The sequence below is a fragment of the Ranitomeya imitator genome, chromosome 3 (assembly GCF_032444005.1).
Source record: "Ranitomeya imitator isolate aRanImi1 chromosome 3, aRanImi1.pri, whole genome shotgun sequence".
NCBI classification, from domain to species: domain Eukaryota; kingdom Metazoa; phylum Chordata; class Amphibia; order Anura; family Dendrobatidae; genus Ranitomeya; species Ranitomeya imitator.
Genome location: NC_091284.1, coordinates 792,339,841 through 792,359,043, shown reverse-complemented (window position 1 = coordinate 792,359,043; position 19,203 = coordinate 792,339,841). Strand labels below are relative to the sequence as shown.

The 19,203-nt window shown below is 40.1% G+C and overlaps 1 protein-coding gene across 1 annotated transcript in view; it reads right to left on the bottom strand.

The window, feature by feature from the left end:
* Positions 1-19,203, bottom strand: part of CNTN5 (contactin 5) — a 2,082,395-nt gene that overhangs the window by 426,134 nt on the left and 1,637,058 nt on the right. The window contains exon 14 of the mRNA XM_069759184.1: positions 15,077-15,227. Within this exon, the coding sequence (XP_069615285.1) occupies positions 15,077-15,227 (151 nt within the window). The remainder of the gene's footprint in view (positions 1-15,076; positions 15,228-19,203) is intronic.

Here is a 19,203-nt window from a genome sequence, read left to right as displayed (position 1 = left end):
CTATAAATCAATCCAAGGTAATCACTAGTTATTGGCATAAAAACACAGACTCAACTACCCACACGTCCTTCTTTAGATTACTTTCTATCATCCATTATCGAAGAACATGAGGATTCAGTGTGCTCATTTGGAAGAGATTTATGCATCGTAGCTTAGAAGACCCAAGGGCAAAATAATCCTGAAAATATATTTAGTGACAATGAGCTACCTGCAGAGCTGGCCATTAATATTCTCTTATAACAAAAAAAAGAAAAAAAAATATGTGCAGACAACAGAAGAGCCGGATAGTAGAGGGTCCGAAATGTTACAATTTTCAATGCATAAATAAGGATACAAAAACATAACACTTTCTAACTAATCATTACTGAGGCATACACAAGCAGCAACAATGACTGCAAAAACTGATAAAATATTGTAAAATAAAAATTCACAGTAGTCTCAATTTATCACCATACATACAGTATATATATATTTACATATATATATATATATATATATATATATATATATAAACTCCCTGACAGATGTCGCTTATCCATGTTATATAAATAAAAACGACAAAAGCGACCAAAGTGAAAAGATAAGCGACATAACTTGTGTCAGGGAGTATATATATATATACAGTGGGGCAAAAAAGTATTTAGTCAGTCAGCAATAGTGCAAGTTCCACCACTTAAAAAGATGAGAGGCGTCTGTAATTTACATCATAGGTAGAGCTCAACTATGGGAGACAAACTGAGAAAAAAAAAATCCAGAAAATCACATTGTCTGTTTTTTTAACATTTTATTTGCATATTATGGTGGAAAATAAGTATTTGGTCAGAAACAAAATTTTATCTCAATACTTTGTAATATATCCTTTGTTGGCAATGACAGAGGTCAAACGTTTTCTGTAAGTCTTCACAAGGTTGCCACACACTGTTGTTGGTATGTTGGCCCATTCCTCCATGCAGATCTCCTCTAGAGCAGTGATGTTTTTGGCTTTTCGCTTGGCAACACGGACTTTCAACTCCCTCCAAAGGTTTTCTATAGGGTTGAGATCTGGAGACTGGCTAGGCCACTCCAGGACCTTGAAATGCTTCTTACGAAGCCACTCCTTCGTTGCTCTGGTGGTGTGCTTTGGAATCGGATCATTGTCATGTTGAAAGACCCAGCCAAGTTTCATCTTCAATGCCCTTGCTGATGGAAGGAGGTTTGCACTCAAAATCTCACGATACATGGCCCCATTCATTCTTTCATGTACCCGGATCAGTCGTCCTGGCCCCTTTGCAGAGAAACAGCCCCAAAGCATGATGTTTCCACCACCATGCTTTACAGTAGGTATGGTGTTTGATGGATGCAACTCAGTATTCTTTTTCCTCCAAACACGACAAGTTGTGTTTCTACCAAACAGTTCCAGTTTGGTTTCATCAGACCATAGGACATTCTCCCAAAACTCCTCTGGATCATCCAAATGCTCTCTAGCAAACTTCAGACGGGCCCGGACATGTACTGGCTTAAGCAGTGGGACACGTCTGGCACTGCAGGATCTGAGTCCATGGTGGTGTAGTGTGTTACTTATGGTAGGCCTTGTTACATTGGTCCCAGCTCTCTGCAGTTCATTCACTGGGTCCCCCCGCGTGGTTCTGGGATTTTTGCTCACCGTTCTTGTGATCATTCTGACCCCACGGGGTGGGATTTTGCGTGGAGCCCCAGATCGAGGGAGATTATCAGTGGTCTTGTATGTCTTCCATTTTCTAATTATTGCTCCCACTGTTGATTTCTTCACTCCAAGCTGGTTGGCTATTGCAGATTCAGTCTTCCCAGCCTGGTGCAGGGCTACAATTTTGTTTCTGGTGTCCTTTGACAGCTCTTTGGTCTTCACCATAGTGGAGTTTGGAGTCAGACTGTTTGAGGGTGTGCACAGGTGTCTTTTTATACTGATAACAAGTTTAAACAGGTGCCATTACTACAGGTAATGAGTGGAGGAAAGAGGAGACTCTTAAAGAAGAAGTTACAGGTCTGTGAAAGCCAGAAATCTTGATTGTTTGTTTCTGACCAAATACTTATTTTCCACCATAATATGCAAATAAATTGTTAAAAAAACAGACAATGTGATTTTCTGGATTTTTTTTTCTCAGTTTGTCTCCCATAGTTGAGGTCTACCTATGATGTAAATTACAGACGCCTCTCATCTTTTTAAGTGGTGGAACTTGCACTATTGCTGACTGACTAAATACTTTTTTGCCCCACTGTATATATATATATATATATATATATATATATATATTTATATATATGTATATATATATATATATATATATATCCACTTTACTTATAACAGTTTCTGCTTATAACATATTTCCACTTGAATTTTTTTTTTCTTTTTTCAACCTGTGAGATTTAGGTTTAGTATTCTGTGCTGATTAGTCTTTTAACCCTTTAATGGCCAATCCTAAAAGTCCACTACCTGGCAACCCCTTTTTAAGACAACCCCCTTTTTTAAATAAAGTAGTCCCCTTTCTAAAATAAACATACCATACACTCACCTCCCAGACTTGTACCATCTGCTGAAATCTCAAATCAACATTTCGCTCAAATTTGACCGGGAATTTTTTTTTGCCTCAAAAGATATTCGAGGCAAATCTAATGTTCCTTAGTGTGCTCTACTTTTTCTCCAGAAGCCAAAGAATAATAAATGTAGGGTGTAAAAAAAAAATACCTGGCCACTCACCAGTCACGTAGCCACTGCAGGCCCCTTTCCTGTCTGGTCCTTCCATAGAGCTCCCTCAGACATTGCACAGCTCTCTCCCCACTTGTGACGTCCTTTTTGTCTTTACAGACATCTTTTTTCACCAAGCGTTCATTAGGTCTCTATCATGCCAATGCGCGCTGACAAAAAGCTAACTGACACAGTGATCAAAACTCGTCTTGTCACCGCAATGTGCATCATGACTTCAGAAACATACTTTTCACCGGAAGCCTTGACACTAAGTGGAGATGCCAGAACAGCCAAAGAGGATGTTGCACCCAGTGCCTGATTGAGAAACACATAGGACCAGATTAAGGGCCGTGGTGAAACAGGTGAGGGGAGATGTTTATTTTTTCACCCCTTTTTTTTTTAGCTCTCCACTTATTGTCTGAATGGCAGAAAGTCAACCACCAATTTGGTAAATTTGCATGAAGCAAATCGCAAAATTTGGATTTGAAAAATTCAAATTTTTTTGTAAAATTGTAGGCGAAATTCAATTATGGTAGCCTCTTAACAATTTGCTCACCTCTACTAAGTAGCACTTATTTCTTAGTTTTATAATCAGCCTCTCCTCTTGCCACTTTTGTTTAAAGGGACACTGTCACCTGAATTTGGAGGGAACAATCTTCAGCCATGGAGGCGGGGTTTTTGGGTTTTTGATTCACCCTTTCCTTACCCGCTGGCTGCATGCTGGCTGCAATATTGGATTGAAGTTCATTCTCTGTCCTCCGTAGTACATGCCTGCACAAGGCAATCTTGCCTTGCGCAGGCGTGTACTATGGAGGACGGAGAATGAACTTCAATCCAATATTGCAGCCAGCATGCAGCCAGCGGGTAAGGAAAGGGTGAATCAAAAAACCAAAAACCCCGCCTCCATGGCTGAAGATTGTTCCCTCCAAATCCAGGTGACAGTGTCCCTTTAAGTAGCAGAAAACCCCTACAAGTCATCAAAAGGAGGAACGAGCCTCTGAGCCCATCACTGCCGCATCATGTAATGAGCATCTTCCCTTTAACCAGGGTCAAATGCATCGCACACAAAAAGACTGAACTAAAGATCATGACAGATGTGGGGTTTGATAGTGCAAATATTTCTGCTTTTGTAATAACAAGTAAAACCTAATAAGTGTTTAAATTCCCATTACAAGGTTGTCAGCGCAAAATTAGAACATGATGGGTTTAGAGATACGTGTTGTTCAGAATTTACCAAAGTGTGAAATCGACATTAGACAAAAGGTTGAAATGGAGAACAATGCCGGCAAAGGCAATTTTCTCCTGATTTACAAAACATATTAAGTAAATGAAAAACAACTTATTTAACATTTCAGTCTCCTTGGAATAGATTATAGCTCATTTGTGACCCAGTTCTGTAGAGTAAAACACCATTATGCACGATCGGTGGAGGCTCATCGTTTACACTTTTACCGCATCCTCTAATGACAAAGTGTTATGGGAGGTGGTGACGAATATGCAGCAGAAAATAGAGACATCAAAGAAAATGATATTCTGTAAATTACCAAACAGAGAGGTCTCATTATCGCACCACAATAATTCACTGGATAAAGTGCACCGAGTGATCTGCCAGCAGTCACAAGCCAATGTAGATCTGTTGTCTGTTTCTTCATGAATCCACCGGAGTGCACATCCAACACCTATTCATATCAATGTGTGCAGTACCCCGCCATGATCACTATTCCCTCGACGCAGCCATGGTGTACAGCTTTGAAGCTGAGCCGTTCCATACACCGCAAACACCAACGCCAACAACAGCTGATCGACGGGGGTACCAGGTGACACACCCCCTCCAATCAAACACCGATGACTTATCCTAAAGATACGCCATCCATGTTAAACTCCCGCACAGCCCCTTTAATAGAGCTGAGCTCAAAGGCTAAGTTAAAAGTGTTTACATCCTTGTGGTGAAGCAAAAAACTACTGATTGGTGGGGTGTCAGATGTGCCATTAATGACCTATCCATAGCATAGGTCATCAACCACCTAATCCCAGACAACCCCTTTAATATTTCATGTAGATTTACTGAATCTATAACTGTATCTATGTATCATGGCAATATATTTATTCTATTAAATACAGTGGGTATAATAAGTATTTGATACGCTGCCGATTTTGCAAGTTTTCCCACCTATAAAGAATGGAGAGGTCTCCAATTCTTATCGTAGGTACCTATAACATGCTTCTTTGCAAATACTATTAAAACTAACAAACAAATTCTCTGAAAAAAATAATCTAAAAAGTCATTATAGAACTAAAGAAAAACCAGAGACGGCACATTGCATAATTAAACGGCAATATCTAAAATGTCACTATCTAAATGAATTTCCTTTCCCATTGTCTAGTATTCCTTAGACCGCGTACCCTTTTCTACGACTTTATTCAGACTTCACAAAACCTCGTGTGACTTTCTAGAAGGTTTGTCGAATTAGCTTGTGACCTGACTTTTGAAATAACAGCTGCAATGACACATATCAAAACCATTCAGCAGCTCGGAAAAAAAAAATGGGAAAACTTTGAGCGTGTTTAATAATTTATTATGTAGAAAAGAGATAATTTAAAGTGAGGCAAATACAAATCCTCACAGCGTGCAATGAATGCCAATCGTGGCAGCCGCAGTGCCAGGCTTTTCTTGCTTATTTGTACATTGTTTGGAATGCATCTCCCATATCAACAGTTCTTAGACCTTCGAGAGATGGGTCAAAGAGTTACATCTCAGGACTCCATAGGATCCTCCAGCTCTCCGCCTCGTGAAGTGTCGTGAAGTTGAACCAATACATGGCTTTCTCTGCCAACTACTCCATAATCCTGCAAATTCTGATGGAAAGGGTGTGCATTTCAGTTGATAGAAGAGTTCTTACAGATGTGTCCACCAAGCTTTTTTTGAGAATTTCAAACAATAAAAATCCATTTCATTCTCACAATCTGGAAACAAAACCTTTGAATGGCTGCAATCTGCAGCACAACCACTAAATGGCCAAATATAGACACATATAGCATAAACAACTCCAGCAGAGTATCACAAAATCTGTCGTCTCATGGTGAGCCAAGAGAAAAGATAAGTGATGACATATCTAAAACTCCCTTGGAATAAAGCCGTGCCCGATTCTTCTTTCTGTATTTCAACCAATATAAACCATCAAAGCATTTTAAGGATGTGTACTTGCCAAACTATGTGGCTTTTGCCAACCATTAAACTAATCTGAATGTACCGCTTTATTCTGGAGGTTCCTTGAGGTAAGGTTGGGATTTATGCTATACTGAGTACAAACTGGCCAATTATAGGACAGAAAAATTCTCTGATGTGCAAAGGTTTTGAAACAATAATGAAACTAAAGTGTAGTAGTAGTTTTAAATGAAATGAGAAATAGCACCATATCTATCCATTATATGACTTGTATTCTGATTTTTCCATCACTGTTCTTCTCTGCAGACTCTGTTTCTAAATTTCAGATGTCCCTGAGCTAGTGAGTAGAGACTAGCTGCTATGTTGTCTGAGCTGGTGGTTAGAAACCAGCTGCTATAATGTTACCATAAACAACACATATAGACAAGATGGATTCCTGGGCACTCCTGTCTCTATGTAATGCATGTTCAGAAGCAGGAATAGGAACATGGAGGGCATTATATGGCATTATTGAGCAGTGGCAAAAATTAAGAGACCACTGTACAGTTTTATAAAAATCAGCTTCTCTACATGTCTGACAGCCATTCCATTCCAGTGTCATTTGAATTCCAACCAGAGTACATCTCATTCTACATAATGTGCTTCTGATTAGGTGATCACCTGAACCAAATCTTATTTAATGAAGGAAAGTTTAAAAAAAACATGTTGTGGTGTTCACAATCCTCTTGCAGTAGGACAAGCTGGATGGCAAAACAAGTGCCAGTAATATCCCAAAAGCAGTAGGAATGAAAAAAATAACTTAACCATTCTAAAGGAGTTGAAAAGAAAAGTATTGAATGAGGAAAAGAAGGGCTCAATTCTGGCTTTACAAGCAGAGGGACACAGTGAGCATCATGCTGCTTCCATCCTTAATATTTCTAAGATGGCAATCCATTACAACAAGGTCAAGCAGCAGACATTGGGGACAACAAAGCTACAGACTGGCAGAGGGCGAAAACAACTCTCCACTGACCGGGATGACCGTCATCTTATTCGAATGTCACTCAGCAACCGCAGGATGACATCAAGTGACCTAGAAAAGGAATGGCAAATGGCATCTGGGGTGAAGTGCATGGCAAGAACAGTTCGTAACAGACTCCTAGAGGCAGGGCTCAAGTCATGTAAAGCTAGAAAAAAGCCTTTCATCAATGAGAAGCAAAGGAGAGCCAGGCTGAAGTTTGCCAAAGACCATAAGGATTGGACCATAGAGTACTGGAGTAAGGTAATCTTCCCTGATGAGTCTAATTTTCAGCTTTGCCCAACACCTGGTCGGCTAATGGTTAGACGGAGACCTGGAGATGCGTACAAGCCACAGTGTCTTGCACCCACTGTGAAATTTGGTAGAGGATCAGTGATGATCTGGGGATGCTTCAGCAAGGCTGGAAATGGGCAGTTTGTTCTTTGCTAAGGAAGTATGAATCAAGCTGCATACAAGGTTATCCTGGAAAAACAGGTGATTCCTTCTGCTCCGGCAATGTTCCCAACTCTGAGGACTGGTTTATCTCGCAGGACAAGGCACCATGCCACACAGCTAGGTCAATCAATGTGTGGATGAAGGACCACCACATCAAATCCCTGTCATGGGCAGCCCAATCTCCAGACCTGAACCCCATTGAAAACCTCTGGAATGTAATTAAGAGGAAGATGGATAGTCACAAGCCATCAAACAAAGAAGAACTGCTGACATTATTGTACCAGAAGTGGCATAAGGTCACCCAGAAGCAGTGTGAAAGACTGGTGGAAAGCATGCCAAGACACATGAAAGCTGTGATTAAAAATCATGGTTATTCCACAAAATATTTATTTCTGAGTTACAACATTAGTATTGTTGTTTCTAAATGATTATGAACTTGTTTTTTTTTTTAGCATTACTGTATTTGAGGTCTACAAGCAATGCATTTTTTTGTTATTTTGGCCATTTCTCATTTTCAGAAAATAAATACAAAATTTATTGCTTGGAACTTCGGAGACATGTTGTCAGTAGTTTATAGAATAAAAGAACAATTTACATTTTACTCACAAATATACCTAGAAAGAGAAAAATCAGACAAACTGAACATTTTGCAGTGGTCTCTTAATTTTTGCCAGAGCTGTATATGCCTTTGTCTATCACTCTGTTTCGTCTATCCTCTATGTAGACTTAAACAGGCAGATGTAATTTTCTGAAAAGTCAATAATACATTATCAATAAACTATCAAGGAGATCATAACCCATGTTTATAAGCAGGAATAGTAACATGGAGGACATTATACAGCAGTATTGAGCAGTGTAGCTGTGAATCCAGCACTGAAGTGAAATAAAACACTTACTAAAAAACAATACAGTCTGTGTGTGTGTATATATGTCTTTGTCTATCATTCTTCTCCTTCTGTCCTCTACATAGGCTTCAACAGGCAGTGATAATTTTCTGAAAAGTCAATAACACATTATCAACAAACTATCAAGGAGATCATAACCTTCCATGGAAAGTAGAAATATAGTGCAAGCTGAATTCTTTGTGGAGGACATTTTGAGTAATGATGCTTTTAAAACTCTCACCACAACCACTGGGTGTCTACATATAGACACGTATAACATAAGCAGCTATAAAAAAAATCATGTTTTTCTTTTTTAACCCCTTCAAGTTGCGGCCCTTTTTCGTTTTTGCGTTTTCATTTTTCACTTCCCTCCTTCCCAGAGCCATAACTTTTTTATTTTTCCATCAATATGGTCATATGAGGGCTTATTTTTTGCAGGACGAGTTGTACTTTTGAAAGACACCATTGGTTTTACCATGTCTTTTACTAGAAAATGGGGAAAAAAATTCCAAGTGCGGTGAAATTGCAAAAAAAGTGCAATCCCACACTTGTATTTTGCTTGGCTTTTTTTCTAGGTTCATTAAATGCTAAAACTAACCTGCCATTGTGATTCTCCAGGTCATTACGAGTTCATAGACACCTAACATGACTAGGTTATTTTTTATCCAAGTGGTGAAAAAAATTCAAAACTTTGCTTAAAAAAAAAAAAAATAAGTGCCATATTCCAATACCCGAAGCATCTCCATTTTTCATCATCTGGGGTCGGGTGAGGGCTTATTTTTTGCGTGCCGAGCTGACGTTTTTAATGATACCATTTCGGTGTAGATACGTTCTTTTGATCACCCGTTATTGCATTTTAATGCAATGTCACGGTGACCAAAAAAATGTAATTCTGGCATTTCGGATTTTTTTCTCGCTACGCTGTTTAACGATCAGGTTAATGCTTTTTTTATTGATAGATCGGGCGATTCTGAACGCAGCGATACCAAATATGTGTAGTTTTTTTTTTTAAACTGTTTTATTTAGGATGGGGCGAAAGGGGGTGATTTAAACTTTTATATTTTTTATATTTTTTTTCATATTTTTAAAAACATTATTTTTTTACTTGTGCTATGCTTCAATAGCCTCCATGGGAGGCTAGAAGCTGGCATAGCCTGATCGGCTCTGCTACATAGCAGCGATCATCAGATCGCTGCTATGTAGGTGAAATGCAGGTGTGCTGTGAGCGCCGACCACAGGGTGGCGCTCACAGCAGGCTGGCATCAGTAACCATAGAGGTCTCAAGAACCTCTATGGTTACCGTCCTGATGCTTCGCCGACCCCCGATCATGTGACGGGGGTCGGCGATTACATCATTTCCGGCCGCCCGGCCGGAAGCGCCGGTTAAATGCCGCTGTCTGCGTTTGACAGCGGCATTTAACAGGTTAATAGCGGCGGGTGAATAGCGATTTCAACCGCCGCTATTGCGCGCACATGTCAGCTGTACAAAACAGCTGACATGTCGCGACTTTGATGTGGGCTCACCGCCGGAGCCCACATTGAAGGGGGTGACACGGCATGCGCTGTACTAGTACGGCGCATGTCGTGAAGGGGTTAAAGCTTGAGCACCACTCACGTAAGGAAATGTCTAACTTGACCTTATGTCAATATGTTGCATATCACTTTGGTTGACCACTTTTGATGTAAAGTACCTGATCTCACGGCACAGACCTGTTCACCGATTGTGAATTCATATGGTGAATAAAACCTGCTCCTTTCTCCTCCACATTACTCCCCTGACAAAGTAAGACTTTCCTAATCAGCTTTATATGTCCATATATTTCATTTCAATTATGCCAACCTAGCAAACCGGTGAAAGCCTGCAAATCTGAAAGGACAAAATAACCATCCATCAATGGACGTCTACGCGGCTCAAAGTCTTTCCCAGCTTTAAAATGTCTATGAACGTCGAATCTGACATCTGGACCATTGAATTATATGTTTGAATATTAAAAATACATGGAGCTGTAGAATTTATGTAACGGTATGAAATACAGTACATATATGTGTCAGGGCATAAAACCTCCAGGACCGTTAGTGAGATGATCTGTATGGCAATCCGGAATGTCTCCAAGTTATTCAGCCTGACACATTGCGTCATAATAACCATCAACGTCGGCCATAATGTCAACCTACGTCTCGTTTATTACTAGTTCGTCTTGGTGACTAATCTCTACTTCTCACCATAAAAGTTGGCCAGGGTGAGGAAAAAGATGGTTGCCTTCTTTCAAGAACAGCACCACACCTCTCCACCTGTCCACCGATTGTGCACGGTCCCACTCATTTTAATTCAGGTGGATGTAATTCCAGAGACAACCCATGAACAAGTGCAGTGCTGTTTCAGGAAGCCATATTCTTATTTTACTAAACAACCCCTTTAATGACACAGTTCATGGTAGTAATGGATGTCCTCCAGTCCACCGTATAATGCTAAGATCTCATTATTGGAGGTGTTGGGGCTAACATTCCTACTAGTGGCTAAAGCAAATGGGCTGCATTACAATTTGTGATTTTTCTTAAAAGGATTGTTCAGTTCTCAATAGAGCATGTGAAAAAAAAGTGTTTTCACGTGTGAAGTAAATGTAAGATAGATAGATAATAGATAGATACAGGGGCTTCTCACAAAATTAGAATATCATCAAAAAGTTAATTTATTTCAGTTCTTCAATGTAAAATGTGAAACTCATATATTATATAGAGTCATTGCAGAGTGATCTATTTCACGTGTTTATTTCTGTTAATGTTGATGATTATGGCTTACAGCCAACGGAAACCCAAAAGTCATTATCTCAGTAAATTAGAATACTTTATAACACCAGTTTGAAAAATAATTTTAAAATCTGAAATGTTGGCCTACTGAAATGTGTGTTCAGTAAGTGCACTCAATACTTGGTCGGAGCTCATTTGGTATCAATTACTGCATCAATGCGGCGTGGCATCGAGGAGATCAGCATGTGGTACTACTGAGGTGTTATGGAAGCCCAGGTTGCTTTGATAGCAGCCTTCAGCTCGTCTGCATTGTTGGGTCTGGTGTCTCATCTTCCTCTTCACAATCCCCCATAGATTCTCTATAGGGTTAAGGTCAGGCGAGTTTGCTGCCAATCAAGCACAGTGATACTGTTGTGTGTAAACCAGGTATTGGTACTTTTGGCAGTGTGGACAGGTGCCAAGTCCTGCTGGAGAATGACATTTCCATCTCCACAAAGCTTGTCTGCAGATGGAAGGATGAAGTGCTTTAAAATTTCCTGGTTGACGACTGCGCTGTCTTGATAAAACACAGTGGCCCTACACCAGCAGATGACATGGATCCCCAAACCATCACTGATTGTGGAAACTTCACACTAGACCTCCAGCAACTTGGATTGTGGCCTCTCCACTCTTCCTCCAGACTCTGGGACCTTGATTTCCAAATGAAATGCAAAATTTACTTTCACCGGAATTAACACCTTGGACCACGGACAACAGTCCAGTTCTTTTTCTCCTTGGCCCAGGTAAGATGCTTCTAGCATTTTCTATTGGTCATGAGCAGCTTTACACAAGGAATGTGACACTTGTAGTCCATGTCCTGGATACGTCTGTGTGTGGTGGCTCTTGAAGCAATGACTCCAGCAGCAGTCCACTCCTTGTGAATGTCCCCAAAATTTTTGAATGGCCTTTTCTTAACAATCCTTTCAAGGTTGCGGTTATCCGGTTGCTTGTGCACCTTTTTCTATGACAATATTTCCTTCCACTCAACTTTCCATTAAAATACTTGGATACAGCACTCTGTGAGCAGCCAACTTCTTTAGCAATGACCTTTTGAAGCTTTCCCTCCTTGTGGAGTGTATCAAAGACTGCCTTCTGGACATCTGTCAGGTCAGCAGTCTTCCCTATGATTGTGGAACCTACTGAAACAGACTAAGGGACCTTTTTAAACGCTTAGGAAGCCTTTGCAGCTATTTTTTGTTAATTATTCTAATTTACTGAGATAATGACTTTGGGTTTTCATTGGCTGTAAGCCATAATCATCAACATTAACAGAAATAAACATGTGAAATACATCACTCTGCTTGTAATGACTCTATATAATATAGGAGTTTCACTTTTTGTAATGAAGAACTGAAATAAATTAACTTTGTGATGATATTCTAATTTTGTGAGAAGCACCTGTATGAGATAAATGATAGATAGATAGATAGATAGATGGATAACTGATATGACGCTAATGAAATAAATAAAGAAAAGACAGAATGAAAACAATAAAAAAACAAGAAAGAATGAAAGAAAAAGAAAGAAATAAAAATATAAAGAAAGGAAGTAAGAAAAAAAACAAGAACAAATTAAAGCAAGATAGTAAACAAGTAGGAAAGAGAAAGAAAGAAAAAAGAAACAAAAGGAGAAAGAAAAAAGGAAAGAAAGAAAAAAGAAAGAAAGAAAGAAAGGAAGAAAGAATATTTGCTTTATATCTTGTTATTTTCATAGTGGTCATTCATACATGCTTACCCATAAGTAAGTGGACAGCAGAGGGGGCTGCTGGGGCAAGTGGGAGAGCCGTCTACTTACTTATGGGTAAGCATGTATGAATGACCAGTTTACTGGGATTGATTTGCGGGATATTGCCTTTGGCACCCATTTAGATTGTCAAACCTTTCTGCCGTGCGGATGGTATTATGTAATTACGGTCATTGATAGATCATTTGCTCTGGATGTACTTCGCTCTTCCTACCTAAACCAGTGTACCTTCATGTGTCCTCCATATTTCCTCACTGTATGGGCTACAATGCTTGCAATTTATTGATCTGTATTCATAATTGTATTAATAAATTCCATTTTTTATGATTAGTTTGTTTTGTGGGATTTTTATACTCCATTTCTTCCTTTTATTCTATGTGCCCACGTTGCAGAAATGCTGCGGAAATGTCGGCAGCATTTCCTCAACTCCCTGCCATGGGTAAAATGCATGCGGAGTTGGCATGCATTTTCCCGCAAAGCACAAGTGTTTTTAGCTTGCAGAATGCCTGCGTTTTCCCTGCGATTTGAAGCATCACTTGGAAAAGTGATAGACAGGTTGGTCACACTTGTGAAGCATAGTGCTTGACTAGTGTGACCAACGTTTTACTATTGATGCTGCAGAGGCAGCATCAATAGTAAAAGGTAGAATGTTAAAAATAATAACTAAATCTGGTTATTCTCACCTTCCGACGGCCCCTGATCTCCTCAGCGGCGCTCCCGGTACGTTCCATTCCCAGGGATGCTTTGCGCAAAGGACCTTTGTGACTTCATGGTTGCGTGACCGCGATGTCATCTCAAGTGATTCGTGCAATGCATCCCTGGGAACGGAAGCCGCGGCGTGCACCGCTGAGAGGCGGGAGAACTCCGGGGGCCATCAGAAGGTAAGTATATCCCTATTTATTATTTTAATTCTTTTTTTTTACAGGAATATTGTACCCAGGGCCTGGAGGAGAGTCTCCTTTCCTCCAGACCCTGGGTACCATCCGCACTTGAAGCGCTCACTTTACGCATGGTGGGCATAGCCACATGCGTAAAGTGAGCGTTTCAATGCAATCCTATGGCTGCGGAACTCCCGCGATTCTGCAGAAATAATGAACATGCTGCGGATTTTACCGCTATGCGATTCCGCAGCGGGAAAATCCGCAGCGTGGGTACAGCAACTGCGGAATCCCATAGCATTATGCAATGCTCTCTTCATTTAATACCAAGGGCTGCTTTTTATTATTTTTTTTACTCCTTTTTTTTAACCTTCACTAGATTTAGGCTTATGGTTATGGCTAGAGAGTTATTAAAGGAGTCGAGTTAGGATTAGGATTACCGATAGGATTAAAAATAGGGCTGTGGCTGGGGATAGGGTCATAAAATAGTTACTAAAAAAGTAATTAAAAAAAAGAAGATAAATTATATAACTTAATTTTTAAGATTTAAAAAAAAAAAATTACACAAAAAAATTAAAAATAAAATAAAAAGTTATATGTTTTATTACTTGCAAAATACTATACTAGTACATCAGTATTTTTCTCTGATTTTAATACATGTTCTCGGGAGGTAATAAGGGGTTCAATACTGGACTGATGGAAGAGACTCACAGTTTCACAGTCTAAGGCTACTTTCACACATCAGGTTTTTTGCATCAGGCACAATCCGGCGAATGTTGGAAAAACCAGATCTGTCGCAGATTGTGAAAAACGGATGCGTTTTTTCAACTGATCCGGCTAGCATATTTATTTTTTTGGCTTAAAAATTTTTTTGGAGCATGCTCAGTTTTAAAAAAAAATGGAATCCGGTGCCGGAATCTGTCATTTTCCGGATCAGCCACCTTCCGGGTCCCATAGGCTTCCATTCTAGCAAACAGCCGGAAGAGACGGATCCGGCGCTTCCGGCTTTTTTGCCGGAGACAAAAAACGTCGCTATGGACGGTTTTTCCAGAAACCGGAAACTGGCGAAAAATGGACAAAACGCAATGTCATCCGACACAATCCGGCACTAATACAAGTCTATGGGAAAAAATGTAACCGGATTGAGCAGGATTGAGCCTGATAGCGAAAACCTGATGTGTGAAAGTAGCCTAAGGGGGATCAAAATTTTTCGCTTGCCCCAAGTGATTGTAGCCCCCTGCAATTTCACTGCTGACAGTGAGAAAAGTTTGGCAAAGTAACGGCAAAGTTCCTCCGCGATGTTCTGCAGAATATTAGCTGTGGAGTGTCACACATTTTACCGAAAAACGTTCAATTGTGAAAAGTGCACAAAGCAAAATCCCATCCATTGTGCAGAAGTCCCTGAGCGCTCGTCAGGCGGATACGATCCTATCAATTATAGAATTAAACGTGGCGGTCTCTAACCTCTTGTTCTGCCTTACGGCTCTGTCACCTTTCATCCAGAAGACGGCGGGCTTCGGAGAGGCTTGCGGTTTACATTCCATGGCGACTTCCTTGCCCTTGGTGATGATTATTGTTTTCTGCCGTTGGTTGAGCTCGAACGTTGGAGCGGACGCTGTTAAGGAAGAATATGTATGAGAATCACAATCAAAGATCTGACATTCCCCGCTGTTATCGTGCGCACCGGCTTATTGTGCCCATTTAGGAAGTTTATGCAAAGACATCGCTCGACTTTTAGGCATCTTTCAAAAGCCGAACACAAAACAATCTTTAGATATTTTGTAGCGAGATCTGAATTGAAACGCAGAGGTTATTGCTAAAGAAAAATCATCTCCGGATGAGAAATTCCTGGGGAAGATGTTCCGAACAGCAAAGCGTTATTTAGTGCTGCCTCTCATTGTACTGTATTTATAATGGCTGCCTGCGCTATATTATTCAGATAGGATCTCACAACGGGCCACATCACTTCATCATCACCTTTTATATTTTTATTTTAATTTTTTAATTTTCTTTCATTCACATTGAATGGAAATTATGCACTGAATAATTTTATAACTTTTATAGTACTTTTTTGTATATACAGTTAGGTCCATATATATTTGGACAGAGACAACATTTTTCTAATTTTGGTTACAGACATTACCAAAATGAATTTTAAACAAAACAATTCAGATGCAGTTGAAGTTCAGACTTCCAGCTTTCATTTGAGGGTATCCACATTTAAATTGGATGAAGGGTTTAGGAGTTTCAGCTCCTTAACATGTGGCACCCTACACTTCAGACAGAAAGGTCCACAAACAAACAGCAACTGAAAACCACCGCAGTGAAGGCCTGGCAGAGCATCAAAAAGGAGGAAACACAGCGTCTGGTGATGTCCATGAGTTCAAGACTTCAGGCAGTCATTGCCAACAAAGGGTTTTCAACCAAGTACTAAAATTGAACATTTTATTTAAAATTGTTGAATCTGTCCAATTACTTTTGGTCCCTTTTAAGAGAGGGTGGCACATGTTAAGGAGCTGAAACTCCTAAACCCTTCATCCAATTTTAATATGGATACCCTCAAATGAAAGCTGAAAGTCTGAACTTCAACTGCATCTGAATTGTTTTGTTTAAAATTCATTGTGGTAATGTCTATAACCAAAATTAGAAAAATGTTGTCTCTGTCCAAATATATATGGACCTAACTGTATTTTGCAAAAACATTTTTAGTTCTAATGATAAATAATAATAATAGTATCTCTACTGTATATAGAGGTGTTATCAGCTATTGCACAGGAGGAGGAGGTGAGCTGTGACATCACCTATTGTGAATGGTGGATTCTGTGTTATCTACTGTATATAGCGGTGTTATCACTCATTGTACAGGAGGAGGAGGTGAGCGGTGACATCACCTATTGTGAATGGTGGATGCTGTGTTATCTACTGTATACAGAGGTGTTATCAGTCATTGTACAGGAGGAGGTGAGCTGTGACATCACCTATTGTGAATGGTGGATCCTGTGTTATCTACTGTATATAGAGGTGTTATTAGCTATTGCAAAGCAAAAAAAAAGGGAAGAAGCCAGCACTGCTTATGGTCAGAACGCAATAACTGAAGTGCAATTGCACATAAATTCTAACTGTATTTCAAATATGAGACATTTAGCAAACAATTGATCAATTCTTTGAGCTACCCCGCCACTTCACGGCAATCTCATAATGGGGCAGTCCTAATCTTCGTATTTTATTTACGTTGTGCCATTATGGCTTCCTGAATGTATAAAAAAAAAAGGACCACATTAAATGCTAACTGTACCTGGAGCATTTTCAGAATCACTCCCTTGGTGCCAGGAAAGGCAAGCGCAGGTAAAGGCCGATCAGGTCCAGTGCGGACATTTCAGATCTGGCTTCCACACTGCCAAACCCGCACCAAAGATGAAGGGTGAGACAGGCTGAGACACAGGTGCACAATTAACTTGAGCCTGAGGCGGGGCAGGGCTGCTGTGTGTGTGCACAGCAGCCTATCAATCACAGTGAACACAGAAAGAATGGCGCACATAACCCAGCGTGCGCGGCAACAGTGGTGGTCAGCCACATACCAATGCAAAGCAAAAAAAAAGGGAAGAAGCCAGCACTGCTTATGGTCAGAACGCGCCATTCTTTCTGTGTTCACTGTGATTGATAGGCTGCTGTGCACACACACAGCAGCCCTGCTCCGCCTCAGGCTCAAGTTAATTGTGCACCTGTGTCTCAGCCTGTCTCACCCTTCATCTTTGGTGCGGGTTTGGCAGTGTGGAAGCCAGATCTGAAATGTCCGCACTGGACCTGATCGGCCTTTACCTGCGCTTGCCTTTCCTGGCACCAAGGGAGTGATTCTGAAAATGCTCCAGGTACAGTTCGCATTTAATGTGGTCCTTTTTTTTTTATACATTCAGGAAGCCATAATGGCACAACGTAAATAAAATACGAAGATTAGGACTGCCCCATTATGAGATTGCCGTGAAGTGGCGGGGTAGCTCAAAGAATTGATCAATTGTTTGCTAAATGTCTCATATTTGAAATACAGTTAGAATTTATGTGCAATTGCACTTCAGTTATTGCGTTCTGACCATAAGCAGTGCTGGCTTCTTCCCTTTTTTTTTGTTATTAGCTATTGCACGGGAGGAGGAGGTGAGCTGTGACATCACCTATTGTGAATGGTGGATTCTGTGTTATCTACTGTATATAGAGGTGTTATCAGTCATTGTACAGGAGGAGGAGGTGAGCTGTGATATCACCTATTGTGAATGGCGGATCCTGTGTTATCTACTGTATATAGAGGTGTTATCAGTCATTGTACAGGAGGAGGAGGTGAGCTGTGATATCACCTATTGTGAATGGTGGATCCTCTGTTATCTACTGTATGTAGAGGTGTTATCAGTCATTGTACAGGAGGAGGAGGAGGTGAGCTGTGACATCACCTATTGTGAATGGTGGATCCTGTGTTATCTACTGTATATAGAGGTGTTATCAGTCATTGTACAGGAGGAGGAGGTGAGCTGTGACATCACCTATTGTGAATGGTGGATCCTGTGTTATCTTCTGTATATAGAGGTGTTATCAGTCATTGTACAGGAGGAGGAGGTGAGCTGTGACATCACCTATTGTGAATGGCGGATCCTGTGTTATCTACTGTATATAGAGGTGTTATCAGTCATTGTACAGGAGGAGGAGGTGAGCTGTGACATCACCTATTGTGAATGGTGGATCCTTTGTTATCTACTGTATATAGAGGTGTTATCAGTCATTTTACAGGAGGGGGAGGTGAGCTGTGACATCACCTATTGTGAATGGTGGATCCTGTGTTATCTACTGTATATAGAGGTGTTATCAGTCACTGTACATGAGGAGGAGGTGAGCTGTGACATCATCTATTGTGAATGGTGGATCCTGTGTTATCAACTGTATATAGAGGTGTTATCAGTCATTGAACAGGAGGAGGAGGTGAGCTGTGACATCACCTATTGTGAATGGTGGATCCTGTGTTATCTACTGTACATAGAGGTCTTATCAGTCATTGTACAGGAGGAGGTGAGCTGTGATATCACCTATTGTGAATGGTGGATCCAGAGTTATCTACTGTACATAGAGGTGCTATCAGTCATTGTTCAGGAGGAGGAGGTGAGCTGTGTCATCAATTATTGTGAATTGTGAATCTTGTGTTATCTACTGTATATAGAGGTGTTACCTTTTAATGTAATCCTGACTGTGATGATAATGAAGCTGCTGAAATCTCTTTTATATAGAACTTTTATATAGAAGTATGAGTCTAGTATAAGGCCTTGTGATCAGTTTGAAAAATTGCAATATTAATGTGTTATTTTTTCTACATAAATAATAAATTAAAAATTATCATTTTTTTTAACAAACACATTTGACGTAAAAGATATCTTTTAATTAATGGATGATTTTATGATGAAACATTCCTTTCATGTTTTTTTCTGTTGAAATTGGCAAATCTCAGGAATGGTAAGAATACATGTCTCTCTTAGACTCTGTTCACATCTGTTCGTGCACATAACACTTTTCATCCAATCAGTCTATTTATTGGGTCTTCTTGACGTGGCCATTAT